The sequence below is a fragment of the Equus quagga genome, chromosome 10, assembly GCF_021613505.1.
Source record: "Equus quagga isolate Etosha38 chromosome 10, UCLA_HA_Equagga_1.0, whole genome shotgun sequence".
NCBI classification, from domain to species: Eukaryota; Metazoa; Chordata; class Mammalia; order Perissodactyla; family Equidae; genus Equus; species Equus quagga.
This window is the reverse complement of record NC_060276.1, coordinates 25,247,848-25,271,784: the sequence shown is the minus strand read 5'-3', so window position 1 is coordinate 25,271,784 and position 23,937 is coordinate 25,247,848. Positions and strand designations below refer to the sequence as shown.

The 23,937-nt window shown below is 38.5% G+C and overlaps 1 protein-coding gene across 1 annotated transcript in view; it reads left to right on the top strand.

The window, feature by feature from the left end:
- The window catches only part of GRIA3 (glutamate ionotropic receptor AMPA type subunit 3), a 271,547-nt gene that overhangs the window by 203,039 nt on the left and 44,571 nt on the right, over positions 1-23,937 (top strand). The window contains exons 11-12 of the mRNA XM_046673901.1: positions 1,234-1,610; positions 11,591-11,789. Coding sequence (XP_046529857.1) covers positions 1,234-1,610; positions 11,591-11,789 — 576 coding nt within the window. The remainder of the gene's footprint in view (positions 1-1,233; positions 1,611-11,590; positions 11,790-23,937) is intronic.

Genomic DNA, 23,937 nt, shown 5'->3' with positions numbered 1-23,937 from the left:
TAAATGTTAGCTGGCTATTTGTTATCTGTATTTCCCCTTAAATTAATTTAAAAGTGTTTCTTAACTATTTTGAGTCACCATATGTAATTCAAAGTAGTAAAACATCATTTCTTTAAAAACATACTCTATCTCTTCCCCTACCCCTCCCCACTGGTGGGGATATTGAGACATAACTCTATTTAACAGAGAAAATAAATTATCATCAAAATTTGCGTTTTCACTTTATATCTGATATACCATCCAAAAGCCTTTCCTTAGTCAGAAGCATTTTTCTAGGTATGCATTTTAAGGCCTGCCTCCAGACTAAAACCTACTGCTGTCACAAAGGAACAATTGTGGAATACAAAAGAAATAAGTGCAGAAATTCCTAGTGCCTATTTTCATGGGATTAATATAAAAACATCGCCTGCCTTTGCCTGAGCTAATTCTGCAGTTGCACTACTGACACGTTTATTTTGTTGATCCAATACGTGTGAGTGCTACACTGATATTTATCGCTCAATGTGATGGCTTACTATATCAATTAATATGTATTCTAGTAACTACTTTACTCTTGTTATTGCCCATGCAGAATTCTTTCATGTTTGCATATATCATATTCAATAATCAACAACTTATTTTCTAGGCATCTACAATTTCCTTAGTTTAGGATCTGCTGCAGTGATAGATACCAAAAATAAAAGATTGAGTCACTCCCTGCAAAGAACCTATGTTTTAATAGACAAAAAACAATTCAAGAGTAATAGTGAACACTCAAATATTAAACTGAGTACTGTAAGTCCTTTGTTGCACCTCATGGTGAGGAGGGAGGCACATGTAGGAAGTATAGACTATTATGCTTACCCCACAAGAATTTCCAGTCAAGTGAGGGAGATAAGACATAAAAGCATGAAAATTAAAATAAGAAAACAAGAGTTAAACAGTGATATGTCACAAGGGAGTACAAGTTGAATTGCCAAGTAGCAAAAAAAATTTAGGAAAAAAAATTGAGTCAGTTGCTCCAAGCCAATATTTCTCAGAGAACAAAAGGTCAGCCAGTGTTCTTTTCTTAACTCACCATCAAGTTAAAACATTTTAGAACCCATTGAATGCTATTACTTTTCTAACCAAAGCGTTGACAAATCAATTGGTTGTAGTGATTTAAGACTTTATATTTCCACCAATGAGGTATATTAAGTGGCAAATGACCAATGGAAATACTGTTTCTAAAAGACAAAAAAAATTTTTTTCCAGAGGGCTGATATAGCTGTTGCTCCACTCACTATAACGCTGGTCCGTGAAGAAGTCATAGATTTCTCAAAGCCGTTTATGAGCCTGGGCATCTCCATCATGATAAAGAAGCCTCAGAAATCAAAACCAGGCGTATTCTCATTTCTGGATCCCTTGGCTTATGAAATCTGGATGTGCATCGTCTTCGCTTACATTGGAGTCAGTGTAGTTCTTTTCCTAGTCAGCAGATTCAGCCCTTACGAATGGCACTTGGAAGATAACAATGAAGAACCTCGTGACCCACAAAGCCCTCCTGATCCTCCAAATGAATTTGGAATATTTAACAGTCTTTGGTTTTCCTTGGGTGCCTTTATGCAGCAAGGATGTGATATTTCTCCAAGGTTTGTTTCTGTGTCATACCCAATGCCTCTTTGCATTTTATGGCCGTGATCCATTCATGTACATCTGGTACTCACCCATCTCAAGTCCGGATTTCTTTCATTTAACATTCCACCCAGTGACAAATTATCATCGAGCCATTTCGTTTGCTTGTGTCCATGAAGTGAGTGTGTTTTGGGTGTTGGTTTGAATGTCTTTCATGCATTTCTATGGTATTGTATATTTGTACACATTACAGCAAACATTTGAACTCTGGATAAAGGCAACATTGCCAGCTAATATTGATATTATTTAGATAAAGCTAATACTAAATCTCGATCAGATCAAACAGGTATGGTTTCCTCATTAATTGAGATAAAACATTTCTCATTGAGATAGAAACAATTTGAAAGAAGATAGAACTCATCTTTAAAACTCTCCTACCTTCCCCTTTCAGTTTCCTCACTTTTTCATTTTGTTCTCACACTGCCTAGAATTATTCCTTGTAGTATCTCTCCCAAGTTTTATAACTAAAATTATAAAATTTCTCAAAGAAAACATAAGAGGAAGTCTATGTGACCTTGGATTGGACAAAGCATTTTCAGAACACAAAAAGCACAATCCATCTGAAAAATTGATAAACTGGACTTCATCAAAATTTAAAACTTTTGCATTACAAAAGACATCATTAAGAAAATGAAAAGACAAGCTACAGACTGGGAGAAAACCTTAGCAAATCAAATGTCTGATAAAGGGCTTGTATCCAGAATATATAAAGACCTCTTGCAACTCAATAAAAAGAAGACAAACAACCTAATTTCAAAAATGGACAGAATATTTGAATAGACATTTCCCCAAAGAAGGTATGCAAGTGACTAATAATCACATGAAAAGATGCTCAACATCATTAGTCACTAGGGAAATACAAATTAAAATCACAATGAGATCCTTCTACATATCCTCTAGAATGGCTATAATCAAAAAGACAGACAACAACAAGCGGTGGCAAGGACATGGAACGACTGTAGCTCTCTTCCATTAGTAGGGTGAATGCAAAATGCTACAGCCAAATTGGAAAATGGTTTGGCAGTTTCTAACAGACGTCCACTTAAAATATGACACAGCAATCCCACTCTTAGTTATTTACCTGAGGAAAAAAAAACATATCCACACAAAGACTTATACACAAATGTTCATAGGAGCTTTATTTATAATAGTCAAAAAGTAGAAACAACCCAAATGTCCACCAACAAGTGAACAGATAAACAAAATGTGGCATGTCCATACAATGAAATACTGTTCTGCAATTAAAAAGAACGGACTACTGACACATGCTACAACATGGATGAACTTTTAAAACATTATGTCAAATGAAAGAAGCCAGGCACAAAAGGCCACATATTATGATTCCATTTATTGAATTGCATTTATTGAATATCCCATATTGTATAATTCCATTTGTCCAGAATAGGCAAATCCATTGAGAAAGTACGTTCGTGGTTTCTGGGGGCTTGAAGGGAGTGGAGAGGGGCTAATCAGGACCAGGATTAGGGTGAGGCAAGTGAGGCAGGGTAGAGCAAGTACAGGAGTCAGATCCAGTCTATTTAAAATTCTGATATTTTGTTCATCATGGGTTTTTTGCATTAATTTTGATTTGTTAATATATTGCACTAAAATGTTATTTATCTTGATCAATGAGACTTTAGTACCCCCTTAAATTTTGTGCTTGGGGCACAGACCTCACTTGCCTTACCCTAGTCCCCGCCCTGTCAGGATTAACTACAATTGGGCATGAGGAAATTTTTGAGACTAATGGAAATGTTCCAGAACTGGATTGTGGTGATAGTTGCACACTCTAAATTTACTAAAATCATTAATTATACACTTACATTGGTGAATTTTATGGTATTCAAATTTAATCTCAGTGAAGCTATTGAAAATATCAAATGTGAATGTCCTGGGCCTCACCCACTTAAAGTGTTAATGCACCTAAACAAAAATGGTGGTGAATTCATACTCATAAAATATTGTAAGCAAGTGTAACATCTTTATAATCAGAAAAAAAATTTTTTTTCTGAAATAAGTTGTAGCTTTGGTAAAATCGAACATTACTCCAAATATTGGCCGGAGTCCATTTATATAGGGATTTTCATTTAGAATATCAGGACTCCAAAGGTTACCTACCATGTTCTTACCGCATACTTCATTTTGAGATTATCCACTTGGAGCACAAAACATTTAAAATGAAGTTTTGCAGTAGAACTCACTGGTAACCATCTTCAGTAGCTTTTTAGTATAACATGTTGTGAGGCAAGCCTCATTTGTCTAAGTCAAATTTTGTTGCCACCCTCAATCTGCTTGCTCAGATTCTCCAAATTATTTCACTCACTCTTCCTTTTGTGCTTATAATGTGTGTCGTTTTGTGATATCATCTGGGAGTTCATTTGTTTTGCTAGTTTCCTTCTTATTTTTTTAAACGTTCACTTCAAGAGACTAGGGTTTCTGAATGATCTCATAATTGAATGACTTTTAACATGGCTGGTATTCTTTGTTGAGACAATACTGAAGAGTCATTAAGGCTGGAGATTTTATTGATTTCTGTAAGTGAATTTTCAAAACTAAATTTGTGGTATCCTCACTGGAGTGCTGCATACTACTCTGCATACTCAGATACGACTCTTAAAAAGCCATTCGTTTTGAGAAGTATTTATGCATATTGCTTCATTAAGTAATGACTTAAAGATGATGACTTGAAAATGAAAAGCTGAACAGATTTTTATTTTTATTTTTTGTAGCAGAATTTAAGCTGTGGCTCTTTTGTGGCACTGAAATATATCAAATGCTTTTTTCAAGATACAGATTTTATTATACTGCACTAGCTACTGTCATATAGAGCAATGGCTTTCAAATCTTTTGACCATGGCCCTCAGTAAGAAATAAATTTTCTATCACAACTCAGTACATGTATATGTATATAACAAAAGTTTCACCAGACATTACCCTTACAGTGTGCCATACACTCTGATATTTTCTATTCTGTTTCTTTTTTTGACAGTGCTGGTCACAACTCAACCTAGCAATGGGGCACATGGTCTATGGAATAACACTGATCTATAATAACAAGTATCATTCTTATTGTGCTTTTGAGTAATAAATTATTACCTTTATGGGCTGAACATTTTCTACCATATGGGTCATCCCTCCTTCGATACAGTCTTTTGTGTCCTTCAAAAGAAATTACATCTTTAAGCCTCTTGATAAAATGTTGTACATACTTCTGAGCATATTTATGATATATAAGTAAGGAGGAAACATGTTTCTCCTTGTCTTGAGAGCTCTATTGGTTATATGTGCTCAACTGTATAACAGCAAACCCCACCGTAATGTGCTTCTCTATTAACAGATTTAGAAATTCCTGATAATGACATAGTGCACTCTGAGATTCATGATTGCCTTGACCGCAAATGCCGGCATTATACTTTATTTTTGTTTAATGGCCACACTTGGAATGCAAATTCTCCAGAAAGCCCAGAATGTGAGCATGCATTGTACATTCTGACTTTTCTCAAAATTGAAGCAATTTAAGGAATTATAAGAGACCACATTTTAAAGTAGAATTATCAAATATTATAGCAGGAGGAGATGTCAGAGACAAATTACTCCAACTGCTTTCATTTACTGATAGCAGAGGTACAACAACCTTCACTGAGCTCCCACTGCATATGGGCACTTTACCTGCATTATCGTATGGATTTTAATCCTCAAAACACTGCCACAGGGTGTGTATTATACTTATTTTTAAGTTGAAGAAAATGACGCTCAGGTTAAATAATTTGCCCAGTCACACAGCTAATGGCAAAGCCACTATTCAAACCTAACTCCAACTCCAAAACCCAAGCTCTTTCCACTTCAAGCTGCTTGTCTCATATCGTAGACAAAGTAACAGTACCCAGAGAGGTAACATGATGGAACCCAAGGTCAGAGAGGTTCTAAGAGCCGGCAGTACAATTGTTTCCACTACCACACACTGCCTCCCACTATCAATTTAAAGGTGCATTAATTCCACTCTTTTCCTCATACTCATGCACAAGAGCTGTTTTCCAGTCTCCCAACCTCTGGTGAAACTCCATCTTTGCCCTGGTTGTTAAAGAAAGTAGGCAGTGAGCATTTAAAATGCTGCTGAGCATGTGTTCACTCAAAGTAAAAGACTGGGAAATCAGCAATGAGACATCATGAGGAAAACTGAGCATCATTCCATTTCCATCAAATAAAGCTATTGGCAGTAACCTAGAAGCTTGAAGAGTCTATGTCAATATCAGGCCCGATATTTTCAACTACCCCAATTGTTCAGAATGAACAATTCAGCTGGAGACTGAATCACCTTTACAGATGGCAATCAATGTAATAAGCTGAGGTTATACCCATATATGAACTGATTTGTTGAGAGGAGTCAGGAGAAGGTATGAGAAGGTTCCATTCAACCCTCTTCCCCCTGATTGAGGGAGTGGGAGATATGCAGTGGATGTGGCCAGATGGAAGGAGCATAGTAGTTAAGTATGTGGGTGCTGGAGTTAGTCTCACAAGATTCACAGTCTGCTTGGCTGTTATGTAACCTGGGGCAAGTTGCAAGCCTCAGATCCTCCTCTGTAAACTGTAAAGCACAGGGCCTGTCGTATAGTAAGTTCTCAATAAATGTTAGCTATTATCATTTTTAAACTGGCTGCCCTTAACCATCCTGATTTAACAAATACTGATAGTTAATATTGCATTTTCATTTTAATTCCTCAAACTCCTTAGGAATACAGTTGAAATTTTAGTCAGTGCCAAATAGCTGATTTCTGATGAGAAATAAAACAGACAGTTTTCCTTCTTGAACCCATACAGTGCTTCCCTTAAGGATTACACAGCTTGCAAATATTTTGATTGTATTATTCCACAATGTCTTACTGATATTGACAGGAAGTTTGCATTTTTTTTTATCTGAAATTTATCTCAGTTGTAAAACTTTGATAGAACCATTAAAGCAGCCCGGAGTCTGAGTCCTTCCAGACAAACGCTCCCCCTGCTGACTTTCTTTGAAGCTGCAGGGACGTCTGAGGGCTAGTCAAGTTGAAGACACAAGAGTCGGGGGGATTATAACAGAGAAAATGGAGAGAACACACTAACTTGAACCTGATTACTGTGTACAGATTATTCCAAGGGAATTATTCTCCTCCTAAGTTTTCAAGATACCAAATACTTTGGAGGAGAGTGCAGGGGATCTGTCCACGTTAGTTGACTCATAGATCCACCTCTAAAATGGAAAGCATGAACAGACTAAAAGATACGAAGGGTATAAAATGAATGGGATCAAAGACAACAGGGATTTGGGACTCCATTTTAAGCAATATCCTTTCCTTTGCTGATGTATGACCAGTGTCTTCATCCTACTGCAAATTCACTTCAAAGCTGTAGTGTTGTGGTAATAAATTAATGATGTAATAGCAGGATTTTTATTACAAATATTTCATGACTTTTCTGGCTGAAAGCCGTAGTTTTCAGTCTTTGGGAGATGGTTACTTATTCCCATCAGAGAAGACTGCAAGAGCCAAAGATTGATTCTGTACATTAAAAAAAATATCTGTCAGAGACACAACATTGAATGGAGTGTAGAAATGGTGCATACTTTGGAAGAAAGAAGGGAAAAAAAGGAATTATAAAGAGTTTGTGCGAAGGAGTAGCAGTTTGCAGTTCCAGCTCTTCATCTTGTGAAGCTAGTAAAGTGCAGATTTCAAAATTTACTTACAGGATGAAGGTTACAGCGCATAGCTCCCTTTGATTATCATTTCAGAGGTCATAAAATACATTTTATTATTAACTCAGAAACTCTAGTTTCTAGTGATTACAGATAACAAGAGTACTGTTCATTATTTTGCAATGTTTTTATGTCTGTTTTTCTCTTGTTGCTAATTTACTTTCATTAACTTCACTCCTCCTCTTACATTTCTTCAAAAGGTAGGATATGCTCCTTATAATGCATTTTTATAAATACTAAATGTGCAGCATTTTACAGCCATTTCATTATGCCAATCTCAGAATCTGTCTTGTGCAACAAAACTATTTGAAATGAATGTTAAACATTTTGAAACTGCATTACCGGAGGGAAAGATACTGGAAAATGACAGGTCTTTTTAACTCAACTATAAAGTCTTGTCTTGTTTTAATAGATCCTTTAAAAAATGTGATTGGGCTGACCCATCAGTCACTTTTTATATAGCCTCCATGTGAAATGTGGGCTTAAATGGCTATAGATTCACTAATGAGAAAAAGGAAATGTAAAAAATCTTATAGAGTTTCTTCTCGATGAGTTCCACTACACATTTTCTCAGTGAAAGGATTTAGGCATCTATGCCATACAAGGGAAGAAAGTGGTAGAAATTCCACCAAGACTTTTGTCAAAGCTACTACTGTCTTGAGGAGAGAATATTCAATGCAAGCTTCTGCATTCAACACTGATTCCAAGGAAGCTCCTTGTTCCATCTATGCTGAGGCTTGTAGATACTATTATACCATTTCTATGTGGATATTCACCAAAATTCTCCACGCACAGGCATGTCACAATATTAACCACGTAATTGCCAAAGCCAACAGCCATGTAGACAAGAGGTCAAGAAAATGACCATTTTGCATATAAGTTTATTTTCAGTCATGTCAACAGCCAGTCTCAGCTGAATCATACATATCAACAATATGATTATCTGTCAGTTATTAAAGTGGCCAAAATAACCAGATTATGGCTTGATTTTAGATCATACAGACACAGTAACAGTCCATTAGTCTCAATATAATGACAGAAGTGCAATTTCCATAAATTACTGTATTTTCTCCGCATTTCAAGTAGACAATACATTAACTACTATTAGTATTCACAGCAGCAGAATGTACCCCTTCCCATACCAAACAATGATTCTGGAAATACTGCAAAATCAGTTTTCCCCTTGGTCTCAGTAAAACTCCATCATTCCAAATAAGGATGACATTCACTACTCCATTCCAAATGAACAACAGATAACAAACAATAATTTTCCAAACATGTTTGGTTTTCCTGCAACTATATTTCTCAGTGTTTATAGGAAAATCGCACCTTCTATAATTTACACACAATTCTAGGTTTTCTTATACAAAATATGAGTATTCTATACAAAAAAGTGGGCATTTCTTTCCTGTTGTGTAAGTATAGATGATTTATTTCCTATTTCTCCTCTCTGCGACTCGGTTTCTTTATCTGTGGAATTCCTCCATTTTCTTATCTGTAGAATAGTACCTAACCATAGGGATAGAGAATTAAAGGAGTCGATACGTATAAAGCTATTAGAATAGAGTCTGGCACATAGGAGGTGCTCACTAAGAGTTAGCTATTATGTTATCATTTTTATTACCCTATTACTACGGATACTACTTTGGAGCATTTATCTTTTAGACAGTAAAATTATTTCCAGAGTCAGATCAGCCCAGAAAAAATTAAATGTATATGGCAACAATGAAGAAAGACTATGAAAGGTCCAAATTCATAATTGAAATATTCTGTACACTTTTAGCGTTCAGGAGTGTGACATTCCTTCTGACTCATCCAGATGTTTTCACCTCTTCTGATTAAAAGAGAAATGTTCCCAGATAAAATCCTGAGAGAGTATAACTATCAGTTAGAAAAATTCTGTTGCAAAGCAGGTTTTCACATCCAAAAAGCTAAAAGTAATTATGTTCAGAAATAAATAAATAAGAATAGTTTTAAGCATCCAGGACCAACAGGAATTACAGACTTTTAAAAAATCAAGTACTTTTATTATAGTTAATCAATAAAGAACAGTATTTATCAAAACACCTGTCAAAATTATTTGGTCAAAGCGTAAAATCTAAAACAACTGAATTTTCCAGAGGCTCAAAAATGGTTATCTTGGGACACAGGAATTTAAACTTACTTTAAAGTGGTAAAATGTGAGTATAGACAGAGAAGAACTTGATTTGCCAGTTTTCAGCCCAGAACTGCCCTCTTCCCACAGAGCCTGGAGATGTGCCAGGCTCCCACATGTATTCTTGACTTTATGACAGAGTGGGTTCTTTCCTGGGAGCTTCTCTGGGCATGAAAGAACATAACCTAGCCAGGATAGAGATCTGCCACAGAGCAGAACCATCCTAGGGATCACGTGGCAATGTTTTATAAAATCTAGGGACCAGATTTTCATTTCTGCAGCCAGCCTTCAGCAGCATTGTGAAAGTGATGAAGTTTCCTCAATACAAGCCATTACCCATCACTGAGCATTCAATGCCCTCACTTTGCCCCCTAACTTCCCATAGGCCCTCTCCCTGGGTAGCACTCATGATGTCGGACCATGACTCACAATCATGGCTGCACCAGAGCTTTACAAAAATGCTGCTGCTGGGGCCAGCCCCGTGGCATAGTGTCTAAGATCTACACTCCACTTTGGCAGCCCAGTTTATGGGTTTGGATCCTGGGCACACACCTACACCGCTTGTCAACCATGCTGAGGTAGTGACCCACATACAAAATAGAGGAAGATTGGCACATATGTTAGCTGAGGGCTAATCTTCCTCAGCAAAAAGGAAAAAAAATGCTGCTTAGGCCCAACTCCCAGAGGTTCTGATTGAATTGGTCTAGGGTGGAGCCTAGACATGTGTTTTTGTTGTTTTGTGTCAAGCTCCCCAGATGATATCAATGTGCAGGCAGAGTTGAGAATCACTGATGTAGAAGAACAGTTTTTCTAAGTTTGGTCTACAGACCACTGTAATCACCCGTGATGCTTAAGAAGTGCAGATTCTTGAGCACTCAGATATTCTGAATCTGCATTTTAACGAAGATTCCAGGTATTGCACAGTTAGTTTAGGAACAAAATTTTCCCCATATTAAAACTTACCCATCCTCTGTCCCATTCTGTACTAATTGGATAGACTAATCCAGGATAATGTGATAATGGGTGCTGTTGAAGTAAAGTCTTAGACTTTGACCAAGCCTGAAGAAAATGCAGAGGATGATTCCAATAGTAAGAATTTCTATGGCAGGGCAATGAGGATGCTTTGGGGTTTTTTGGTTATTGGCGGGGTGGGGGGCGCATAGAGGAAACAAACCTTTTACTGCCTCTCAAATCCTATTACACAGGTAGTTTCCTACTTCATTTGAGGCCTGTCCTGTGTGCTGAGGCTCATTTTGCAAAAGAGAAGTGCTTCCATCTCTGGAGCTAAGCTCCTGAGCCCCACTAGTTACTTACATGAAGATGATAATAAATATTATTTTATGGCTCCTTGCCTCATTGGTGACCAACTCCACAAAATGGCAATGTCTTTATTAAATTTATTAAACTCACAGTAAATAGTGCTCATTTATTGGCACCTACCCATTTCTCTTCAAATATGTAAAGGTTTTTGACTCTGTGTTTCTCCCATGGCATCACCTTACATCAGCGGTTCTCAGCCTTGGCTGTGCATAGTAATCACTTGGCGAGCTTTAGAAAATATATGTGTCTGGGTCCCACCTCCCAGGTTCTGATTTAATTGATCTTGGGTGGGCCTGAGCATGAGAATTTTTTTTAATGATCCCTGGTGATTCTAACGTACAGGCAAGGCTGGAAAGGAAATAGAGCAGGCTTCCACCAGTGTTCCCAGCAAAGCTCATAGGAGGAGAATCTGATAAGTACAATTATTATGTGTAAGCAGGAGCTGGTAAAAAAAAAAAAAAAGATATTTTTTCCTGAATTAAAAAAAAGATCTTGCTTTCAAACCTGTATAGGCCTGAAGAGCATTATGCATGTACCATCATCATATGCCATCATGACATGGGGTGTTGTTGTTAATGTGTTACTTTTGTTTGATGTGTTAATTCCCTTATGTTTACTTTTCTCCTTCATCAGCTACACTGAAACCACTCCTCTTTCCAGAAATAAAGATAAGGATTTCTTGAACTGAAACCTGGCCCCTCTGGGTCTGGATTGGTCTTTGTTTTGTTTTGTAGATCACTCTCCGGGCGCATTGTTGGAGGGGTTTGGTGGTTCTTCACCCTGATCATAATTTCTTCCTATACTGCCAATCTCGCTGCTTTCCTGACTGTGGAGAGGATGGTTTCTCCCATAGAGAGCGCTGAAGACTTAGCTAAGCAGACTGAAATTGCATATGGGACCCTGGACTCGGGCTCGACAAAAGAGTTTTTCAGAGTAAGTGCCTCACAGTTAATTGGGCCTTCTGGTTTTTATTTTATCATCTCACAAAGGCAAATTCACAGTAATTTTAAGGGAGGGTTGGGAAAGGATGGGAATGTTATCAAAGTAGAGTAACATAAATACAGCTCTACTTGGTTTGTGACCTAATTCATTTTCCTTTAGAACTGACTCAATGTGCGACATAACAAGTGGTATGTCGAGAACACAAGTTTGAACTCCCAGCTTTGAATTCCAACCCTGCCACAAAGTAATTGTTTGTCCTTGGGCAAGTCATTTCACTTCTTTTGGTGTTGGTCCCCTTACTTGAATAATGAGGGGATTGAACTAAATAATATCTTTTCTCCTTTCTAGCTTTTACAAAAGCAGTGATTTTATGTCTCAGCAGTTCACAGAAGTTAGGTAATTGACTCTAAGACTCTGAGGAGTGATGGACTATAAAATTACATATTCTATTTTAGACGTTAGTTTCCTATTGAAATGTATTACAGTTGTTTCAAGTATTCATGTACATGCTGATAATTCAATTTCCAGGGAAGCTGATAATTGCTTTAATTTCTTGAGTAGACTTATTCCCTCCCCTCCATCCCCCGATAGACCAAATCTTAGTAGGGAATGAGCAAGTAGTTCACTAACAAAAGTTAGTAAAGTATCAACACTGTCAAGGGGAAAGATGAAAGGAGGTCAAAGCAGAAAATTATAGAAGGATAATATGAGGGCCAAACCACTTTAACATAAACTATCAAGATCTTTGTTCTGTAGCAACTGGACTATAAGAAAGGCTATCAATAGAGTATTTAAGAACTCAAATGTTTTTTCAGTTGCCCCAACCAAGAAAACATGGTGGTTTCCATTAGAAAATGGACCTGTTCTATACGCTACCACTGCCTGCTACTATAACCACTGTAACTGGTTTTAGCAATGATCCGGAAGCCACTTGTGTAGTAGGTAGAGATGAAAAATTTAGTCGCTCTCTCCCACTGGTAATCAAGTTTTTGAATGGCAGGTATAACTGCTGACTTTTCCTCAAAGGTCCAGAGTAAATAAATGTTAGTTCTAAACCAGCCCGTTTTAAGAAATCAGTAAGAAACATATTTCTTCATGTATTATCATGAGATTTGTCCAACTGTTTCATGGGAAACCAGGCGAAGTATGTTTCTTGAAATTATAGCAATTAGTTAAAAATTGTTTTCATTCCCTGAAAGAGAAAAGATAAGTTCTCAGACCCTTCCAAGAATTCTTATTGGCTCAGGATATCCCTGTCTTACCCCTACCGCTGTTTATCAAGCAGGTCATAATCCCCAACCAGGGAGAGGGGCCCAGTATTGGAAGCATTAAAATAATATGAAGTCCCTCTGCAGCTAACCTGGCCTTGACCCTCACTACTATGGCAGTCCCAGAAGTTTATCTGGGAATAGTCCCCTGCCCCCATGAAATCACTCACACATTTCAGGTTAGGAAACCTGGGATTTCCATCTGTTGAGTAGTCGGCAAATAATCAGCTCCACGAAAATCTGGTTTGGTATCACCTCAAGAGGGCTTATGTTCACCATCCCAATAGGCATCAAGTTGCTTAGGTTATCAAGACACCAGACTTGAACTCTCTGATAAGAGATACTTGTTCCACTGGAAAACATTTTTCCTTAAACAACGATTAGAAATTAGGAAGGTGTGCTTTAAATGGTAATCGATAGATGGCATCAATTCCCATTAAGCTTTCGAAGGCCATTCATCCAAATAGCAGGCAAAGGAGGCTCTCTGGGAAGATTTATTGGCACAAAGGCTTGAAAGTGTGACCATGGGGCTGGCCCCGTGGCGCAGTGGTTAAGTTCGCACATTCTGCTTCTCTGCGTGCGGCCCAGGATTCGCCAGTTCAGATCCTGGGTGCGGACATGGCACCACTTGGCAAAAGCCATGCTGTGGTAGGTGTCCCACATATAAAGTAGAGGAAGATGGGCATGGATGTTAGCTCAGGGCCAGTCTTCCTCAGCAAAAAGAGGAGGATTGGCAGTAGTTAGCGCAGGGCTAAGCTTCTAAAAAAAAAAAAGAGTGATCAGTCACTGTCTCTATGCCCAGATTTCATCCCCACTCATTTTGTGTCTTTGTCAAAAACCAGGAAAGCATCTACTAATCCATTCGATGATGGTTTCATTAAAGAGCATCTTATTACCAAAGCCAATTTGAATCAACATTTAATTCTGAGCAATGCTATTGCCACATTCTAATTGGTTTGCAGTTTCTAATGCTCACCAATTCCTGGTAACCTTTATAGCCAATAAGTAATTCGTATGGAAATGGAGCTGTTTTGAAAATCTGATTAGAGAAGGAGCTGGATATTTCTAGCTATAAGGAAGTGCAAATCATTTTCTAATTCCTGCATGCCACTTTTTCTTTCCCTCCAACTGGTTGCTGGTAACAGCATTAGAATTCTGTGGGTAAGTTCTTCAGGGCAGGACACTAAAGTTGATGATCTAAAAGTGGAACTGAGCACTATAGAAAAGTCAACTCTTTTAGCCTCCTTGTACCGAAAAAGTTATGTAAACCTAACAAAGGGTATGCTTGGTATTCATATAATACAGGGGGGCCAACCAATTGGTCTCCAAGCCATTTATCCTCTCTATGTCCTCTCCTCTACCCCTTCTTGAACCCCATAGACAAGAGAAGGCAGCCGGCAGGAACACATCATCTCTCACTCAGGGACTTGACTGCCATAGCAGGTCACTTCCCTCTCAACCCTCAATGATCTCAAGACAATTTTAAGAACAATAACTCCTCCATACACAAAAAAATCAGGGACGTCTGATGGCAAGCCTTCTGAACTTTAGAGGATAAAACAAGATCACGTGCAACATTTACAAACATAACATGAGCTCGTTACTTCCCATTCTCACTGCATACTAAAACCACAGGGACCAGATAGTAATACCATAAAACAGCCTGGGGCCAACCCTCTAGTTCTTCTACTAAGAGAGAGAAATAAATAAAATAAAATTTCTTTCGAATTGCCCTGCAGACATTTTTACTCATCCTGGGTAAGGCTGCCACTAAAATGATGGTATTTTTAAAGGATTCCTTTGTTTCTCTCATTTTTTGAGCTACCTTAGCTGTTATCTTACAATTACATAAAGTCACTGGACAGAGGGACATGTTCCATCAGGAAAAGCAAGGAGGGACTGAGGGAAGTGCATGAAGCTGAAGAGACATCTGAAATATTACCATCAACCCTCTTAACTTGAAAACCGATTTCCTTAGACAGTAGCTCCAAAGCTAAATGTCTCAACCAGAGGTGGAGGCACCCATGCTAAAAAACATGTCTACAGCTTTATTGTCCTTGCTCAGAGAAACATCATTATGATTTGGAAAGCTGCACCAAAATGATCATTCTCCACTCAGTTTTGGAAATTCAACCCAATACAGATTCATGTTAAAAAGTAGCACTGGGGAGAAAAAGCAATTCCAAAATTCTCTCTGCTTTCAGACCCCTGGAAATATTAGAAGACCACTACAATGCTTGATTTCTCTTCCAGATACTTGGCCATATCCCCATTGAAGATAGTTCAGGGGACAAAAAGAGGTTGCTTTTTAAAATGAAATGTTTAATACTAATTTAAACCCCTTTAAGAAAATACATATAAAAGGAGAGGAGTGGGGAGAGACGTGACTTGCTCCAATACCCTAGGCAGTACAGAAGAATTGAACTTTATCTGGAGAGCACGGAGGGGACTGTCCTGTCTTTGGAGTTGCAGCCCCATGAAGCACAGTTGAATTACTCATGGAGAATGTTTTGTCTCAACTCTAGACTCTATTACTGTTGTCATCGGTCATTTTAATTTTTAATTTGTTTTAAATGCAAGTGGCAAATAGAAGAACCCCCCAAACTGATTTGGGAAGCAGTCCCTGCTCATAGTATTTAGATTCTGCTTATACATTCAGAATCTCTCTCTCTCTCTCTTTCACACACACACACACACACACACACACACACACACAAGCATTTTCAGTTGGAATCCACATTTCAACATTTATTGTTTATCTAATATAGGGCTTTTGAAATATATGAGAAAAGGAGAGAAGTGTCTCCACAAATTCACCTGTGCTGAGCATGTTGACATTTTGACATGACAAGAAAACTAACCATTAATCTTTAGGCTTCATTACAACTGAGCTATGTACACAGTAGACCTCCCTTACTCCTTAACCCATCCCCCAGCCTTAGGAGACACATCAAAATGTAAAAATTCTTTTGTTAAAAATTTTCTCACTGAGCACTATGGTGACTTTGAGATCTTGACAGACAATATACCTGGACAACTGCAACCAAATTTAATTAGTTGGAAGACACATATGATGTGACCAAATGTTTGGGGACACAGCCAAGCCACACACAGTAGGGAAGGCATAATAGCAACAGCAAGAAATGAGTTGACACCAAGGAATGGTAGGTCAGAGACATTTGTTGTATAAACTTCTTGGTAATTTTTTTTAAAGATTTTTTTTTTTTTGACAAGGCTGTTTTGATTCCGCCTTATCAAAAAAAAATCTTGCTTTCCTATGTCATATAATACTTTACACAGAAAGACTCATAGAACTTACAGGTAAAGACTGGATGTGGAGCGGCAGGTACAAGATGAAGATGCTGAGGCCTGGCCAAACAGGCCTCTGGAAGAGGGAAAGATCCCTTCAGACAGGTGTGGGCCTTTCCCATCCCTTAGCAGTCAGGGATCTGTGGTTCCATAGGTCTTCCTTGCAGGCAAGTCTCAATCTGGGTAGAAAGGACACTCTTCAAGGGAGTAGAGGTTGACCTGACAACGATCCACACAACTGACAACACACCTAATATCTGTCTACAAGAGACAGGAGAACATGTGGCAACAAAGACAGACTAATAATAATACCCTAGATTCCATTATTTATTCATCACTCTTTCATTAACTGTTTTTATTTTCTGAGCATGTTCTATGTGTCAAGCTCCAGGCTAAGCACTGAGGCTCCATCTCTGTAAACAAAATTAAATTTCTGTCTTTTGCCAAATCACATGAAAATACCTAGGCAGGTTTTTTTCACTGCATTTGGAGGTTATTTTGGGGGATAGATTGACTTAAAATACAGGCTTCTCAGAGAACTTGATGATCAGCCGTCCAGGGTAGCTGACAGTGTTTGTTTCCATAGAGCTACCTCCCAGCGTGTCCCAATCTATGGGTGTGCTCATGGTGAATAACAGTAGGGTTAATGATTCTCCATAACCCCAGCAGGAAGGTCAACTAGGTGATAAATAAAACAGAAATGACCCCTACCCTCTGGGAGCTCACAATCTAGTGGGCTGTCAATTTTCAACACATATTCTCATGTTTTACAATATTCAATTCACACAACAATCCTGTGATATAACCGGAACAGGTATTATTACTTCCTAAAAGAAACACTTGAGGCAAGATGACATTATGACTTTCCAAACGTCACTCAGCTCAATGAGGAAGAGCCAGAGCTCTGAGTACATGTTGATGCTCTAAGTCCAGATGGGGTTCTCTTTCCATTCCATCTCAATGCCTTTCTGGTGTGAGTATTCCAGAAACATGGGATGTTATGCATGAATCAAGCCTCTAGTGCAGCACATGTTAAGGCATCTGTATCATCTCCTGGTTGATTTTTGTTTTTATTCTCTTGGGTGGATCAGTTAGAAAAGGAAACCTGTAAACACTTTTAAACGACATTTTTCTATGCTCTGGCAACCTCAAAAGGAGCCAAGAAGGCAAAGAAAAGGAAGACATCCATAAAACTAGAGTGAATGCCACAAATGCAGCAATCCTCTATTATTCATGGCTCATTATAGTTTCTGATATGCCAAGGGTATGTCATGGCGTGGATAGAACTGGAAAGAACAGGAGAGTAAATGAAAATGATTTCTAGTTCCACATCCACTGATGATTTTCTTGTTTTTCTTTGGGTAAGGGGCATTTGGTCTCAGTTTCCTCATCTATCAAGGGGAATATTCTCTGCTCTACCTTCTCTATGGGGTTGGTAAGAGGATAATATCACAAAAAGCTCTTTAAAAGTGTGAAGGGTTCTACAAATCCCAGCAGACTTTAGGAAAAGGGCCCAGCAATAGAGCAACTAAAGCATAAAGACTGTCCAGAGAAGGCTCTGTGGAGACGTGAGGGAGGGGTGCTTCTGAGAAATAAAATAATCTCTGCTGGGTCAGTGAAAGAGAGGTGGGTTCTTTCCTGGCTTTGGAAGGAGAGAGAAAGCTTACTTATATCCTTCCTCCATCCTCCTGATCCCCTTCCTACTCTATCATAAAATACTACTAACCTCATCTCCCACTCAGTCCATCTTTAGCCAGTCCTTTGTGGCCCGCAGATTCAACAACTTCATCGTGTACACTTTAGAGCTGCCCTTGAAGACCACCTAGAAACTTCAGGTGCTTCCAAGGTGCCATGCAGGCCATCTGCCCAAAGTAACCAACCATATGGATTTCATTAGCCTATCTCCGTTAGTCCTCCCAGGTAACCTACTTGCTTAGTAGAGCATTTCACAGCCCAGAAAGCCTAAGGCGGTTAAGTCCTTCTTCCCTTTGAGGCTGCCAACTCTTCTCAGACAACACCAGGGTAATTAACATCACACAGGACTCCCAGATCTTTGTGAGAACTCTGAAACTCCCCTCCCTAGAGGAACTCATCTCAGGACTTCACTTTCTTTTCTTATCTGACAAAGTCAAATCAGCTAAGAGCCTTCCAGTTAGAGGACTGGGGCCCATCTGCTCAATTAGACTCTCCTTGAATTCACCTGGCAAACCTACGCAGGTTAATTATTTATAATTCTCCTTCATCACCATGCAAAAGTCTAAAAACTTGACCCTGAGGATCAAGTAAAATTTCAACTTACTTGAAGTCAACTAACAAGAACATTCAGTTAACAGGAATGCTTGGTTGCACTCTGCTTCTGAAAGGAAAAAGCAACTCACATAAATGAAACCTTGATATGAATTTTTTTTTTTCAAAAAGGCTACTAGGTGATGTCCTGTGGTTAGATTCATTCCAGTCTTCAACATCTTCTACATTTTTAAACAGTGAGTAAATAAATATTGAGTGTCTATCATTACCAAGTTCGGCACCAGGGATACAGTAGGGCAAACATGACAGAACCTCCTACCTTCAAGGAGCTTGCATTCTGTGGGAAGGAGACAAATAATAAACATGTAAACAAATAGATGTATGAAATAATTTCAGGTACCAGTGAGTGCTATAGGGCATTATGATAGAGAATAACTTGGGGTCAAAGACTATTTTAACTGGGAGTTTGGGAGGGAGGGAGTTCAGGGAAAGCCTCTTGAAGGAGGGAACATTAAATTAGAGACCTGAATAGTAAGAAGAGTTAGCCAAGTGAAAATCTGATGGAAGAGTATTCCAAACAGAAGGAATAATAAGTGCAAAGGTCCGGGGGCAGGAATAATCCTGGCATGTTTAAGGGACAGGAAGAAGACCAGTGTGGCTGAAAAATGGAATTCCATACTAGAGTTATAGTAATGGAGATTGTGTAAAGTGCTCAGAGTTAAGATATATTTTGGAGGTAAAGTCACAGAATTTGCTCATGGATTGGACAGGATTTGTGACCAAAAGGGAAGAACCAAGGATGACTCTCAGATTTTTGGCCGTCCTCTTCAGTGATCACTAATGAAATCTGTAAGTCCTACATTCCTTAAATGATCTGAGGATACTTGTTAAACTGTAGTAACGAAGGCTGAAAAGGTACACTAGGACTGGTTAGGAAATTCTTCCAAGCGGGGAAATAAGAAGTCTTAAGGTTAATCCTCAAAAAAATTGTAAAGTCCAGAAGCCCCTAATAATTCATGCCTTTACTGTGTCTTATTGCTGTCTTCCTAGAAGATGGTTCTATGGTAGAGGTATATTTTCACAGGTTACTAACTTCATTTTGCAAAAACATAACTTTCTTTATCTTCCTGTAACTGGCATCTCATTTTTGCCACATGGCAGAAAAGATACATCCAGATAAATTCAAGCAAATTTAGTGATTTCCTAGTCACTTCAGGATTGCTCACTCCCTCCTCCCTGGGATGACATCCAAGTTCTAGGGAGTTTACATGGCATCATGGCATCAGGGGCAGCCATCTAACCCCAAATCCTCATGATCACTTCCAGGCATCCACTGAGCTGTAACCATCCAAAGCTTCAGTAACATTTGCTGCAGCATCCCCTGATCCAGGCACAAGACCTCTGCAGACCTGACTCTGCATTTATTCTGGTTCATTCTGTGTGTGTGTGTGTGTGTGTGTGTGTGTGTGTGTGTCTGTCTGTCTGTCTGTCTGTCTGTCTCTCTGTCTCTCTCTCTCTTTCATTGTAGGGCTACTGGAAAAGTCAGTTTCTCTCCTTCTACCAGTCTGGGGACACTCAGACTTCTCCCAGCTCCTTCCTCCTAGAGGCCTCGTGTAGCCATTGCTATTCTACCACACCAGTACCAAGCTAGGTGTAGGCTCTTCTCTTAGATTCATCATCCCTATGCGATACCCTGGGAAGTGAGGCTTTGTTCCTTTTGCCCTGGGATCCTCAAATCTAGCTAGGAGTCCCATCATACCTCTCCCTTTTGGAGAGCTGGGGTAGGGAGGGCAGGGCACAGAGACCTCTCTCATAGATTTATATCTACTTCTGACTTTACATTCCTCTCTGCCTCAGCGTTTATCTGGCCTCCAGGGGTAATTAGTCTGGCTCTTTATCCATCTGCTTTCCAATTTATTGAGTATGGCACAAAATTCACATTTCCCTTGTTATACTTAGGCCTTAGAATTTTAAAACAAAAACTTTTCTTTTTTTCTCAAAAAGCCTGGCTCTTACTAATCTAAAACTTTGCTTTCGAGATGATGTTGTCTCTGGTATAACTTTTAAAAACAATTTTATTGACATATAATTCACATATCATACAATTCACCTATTTGAAATGTACAATTCAATGGGGTTTGGTATATTACATTAATTTTTTAAATTATAATAAAATATATATTACATAAAATTTGCCATTTTAACCATTTTTAAGTATGCAATTCAGTGGCATTAATTACATTCACAATGTTGTGCAACCATCGCCACTGTCTATTTCGAAAACACTTTCATCACCTCAAACAGAAACTCTGTAACCATTCATCAACAACTGCCCTTCCCCCACTTCCACAGCCCCTGGTAACACCATTATTCTGCTTTTTGTCTCTATGAATCTGAATGAAATCGTACAATATTTGTCTTTTTATGTCTGGCTTATTTCATTTAGCACAATGTCTTCAGGGTGCATCCATATTGTAGCATGTGTCAGAACTTCATTCCTTTTTATGGCTGAATTAATATATCATTGCGTATATAAATGTACCACATTTTGCTTGTCCATTCATCTTTTAATGGATGCTTGGGTTGTTTACATCTTTTGGCTATTGTAAATAATGCTGCAATGAACATTGGTGTACAAACATCTGTTTCAATCCCTGCTTTCAATTCTTTTTGCTATATACCTGGGTGTGGAATTGCTAGATAGTATGGTAATTTTATGTTTATCTGCTATAACTTTTTTCAAGTCTATTTTGAAACAAAAGATGAGGGCATTTTCTGTTCTGTTTTTTTCTTATTCCTGCTCAAGCAATCCTAATCTCTTAGGCCATAGATGCCTCTGTTCCACTAGGAAGAGGGTCTCTAGGTAACTGGTGTTGGGGACAGAACTTTAGTTAATATCATAAAGTTTCATCTTGATACATGACTGAAGTTGAGAAGAATGTATGTGTATGTATGTGTTGAAAAAGACATAAAGTCCTGTTTATACCACACATATGTACAGAGAGTCCTGGATATTTTAGCTAGTGATTCCAGCTTGTAGCGAAATCTTAGGGGAGCATGCTTCCTCTTTCCGTATTTGGGCTGCAACTCTGGTGCCCAAGCAAGATTGCACTAGAATGCAGGTGATGGATGATAAAATGAAACCCATCACCCTCCTGTTCTAAATGGTTTAGAATGTTACCTGTCTGAAGGGAGGGGCTTGGATAGAGATGATCTATTGCATTTCTCTCCAGTTTGATTGTAGGTGTCTGTCTGTATGTTATCCCCAAAACTGGTCTATCTGCACACTCCCTGATGCCCTAATGAACATGTTCTTGGAGGTGGTTAGCTGCTTTGCCTAAAGAAACCTGAATTCCACAACAGAGTCTTACTTCCCAGTTCTATGAAAATTCTTATGTGTTCACAGCCTGATTTATTTGACTTTCAATTTTATTTTCTTTGAGTCTCTGGTCTGGGTTACAGACTATTTCTCGTATCATTCAGTAACATTGATTTTTCACACCATTGGGTAAAGAACCCTGCCCTAGACACTTTGGGAATAAATAGGAGATGCCATCCAGATCCCTGGGTCCAGTATGCACACAATAAAAGAGTCATGTGAGTTAATCAGGAAAGGTCTCTGGAGAAAGGGGCATTTTAAAAATATTTGGAGAGAAAAGAGAATTCAAAAATAGTTCAAGGGGTATGTAAGAATATATTTGTGACCAAAAAAATAATAATAACAAATAAAGAAGACCATGGCTTTATATCATGTTGACTGAGGAACTGTTAGTTCTCTATAGGGTTCACACTGAAATTTGTTTCCACAAAGTAGTATATGTATATATGTTTGCAGGGGAGGGAGTTTAAGATGGAAAAAATAGTTTCCAAGAAAAAATTTATTGCTTTGAAACAATAGCATCATCATAGAAATCAATATATAGACTATAAAAGGTAAACTGGAAATCATTGCTTCAGACCGAGGTGCTCTGAGCACTGTCTTATTTCTAACTCCATAATTCTTATTTTGCATATGAAGATGAGGTTCATTAAAAAGAGACTCTCCATAGATTTACTTTGCTTCCTTTAAATGAGTTTGAGGAACCAATTTTGAAAAGCAAAATCCATCTATGCTTTGGTAAATAATAGCAAATGAAAGAAGATTTCGTAACCAACCTTCCAGATTTAAAAACAACCCCACTATATTAGACATTAGTTCAGCCAAAATAAACAGCCCCTTTCCTGAATGTGGTAGTATGAATGGGGTAATCATGAAGAGAATCATATTAAAGCCCCTTTGTACAGAATTTTGGGGTTTGATTTCCAAATGTTTGTATCCTGCGCCTTTCCTCCAGACACACACACACACACACACACACACACACCCCATCACAATTTGGGTAATTGTTATTAACAAGTAATTGAGGTTTATTATATATGAAAGCTTCAGGGAGTAAACTGCCCCGTTGGCCAGATCCTGAAGAACACTTTTGTTTCATTTTCTTGGCCTCGGGTTTCAACCAATTGTGCAAACAAGAAAGTTGAGAATAGCATGGTCAATGATTGAGGAGAAACATGAATAAATTCAAGGAGGCTTGGATAAATTCATGCAATACGGATCCATAGAAAGTTATTAAAGGTTAGGGACAGGTTCTTGAAGGACATTTCCAGATTTTTAGAGTTGACGTCAAGAGGGCTACCATGCCGTCTTATAGTTCTTTGTTGATCTTGTCTTAAAACATTCCTATCTGGAATTGCCCAAAGAACTGACCTACAGGGACTGGTCTACAATTTTTTACAAAATTATTTCCCACATCACAAGAATTGAGACTAGCCTGAAGAAAATATACAGCAGTACAATATATTAGGATTGTCTTCAAATATTTGAAGAGTAATTTTAAAAATTATAAAGAGTAGTGGAGCATTATCTGATATAGCACCGGAAGAGGAGAGGATGGCACAAAAAGTCTGGGCAGGGTTCTGCTGTGCTGTACACAGGGTTGCTACGAGTCAGAATCGACTCCAGGGCACTAACAACAAATTACCTAGATAAAGGCTGTGAGTAAAAGAAATTTCTTAGGAAAAAATGGGACAGAATTAGAAGATAGACCAGGGACTAGAAACTCCTACCCTGGAGAGAGAGGCGCTCTCCTGCTTTCCTTGAACTGTCCTTTACCTCCTTTTCTCTTTCCTTCTTTTACCTCCTGAGTCTTGGGTGGTCAGGGCTGCTATGTTAGTGCTTTCAGAGAGGCTTTAGAGAACCTCTTTCCTCAAATTTCCCTACCTGGAAGAATATTGGTGAACATCCCTAGATGCTAGACAGCATGGGAAAACAA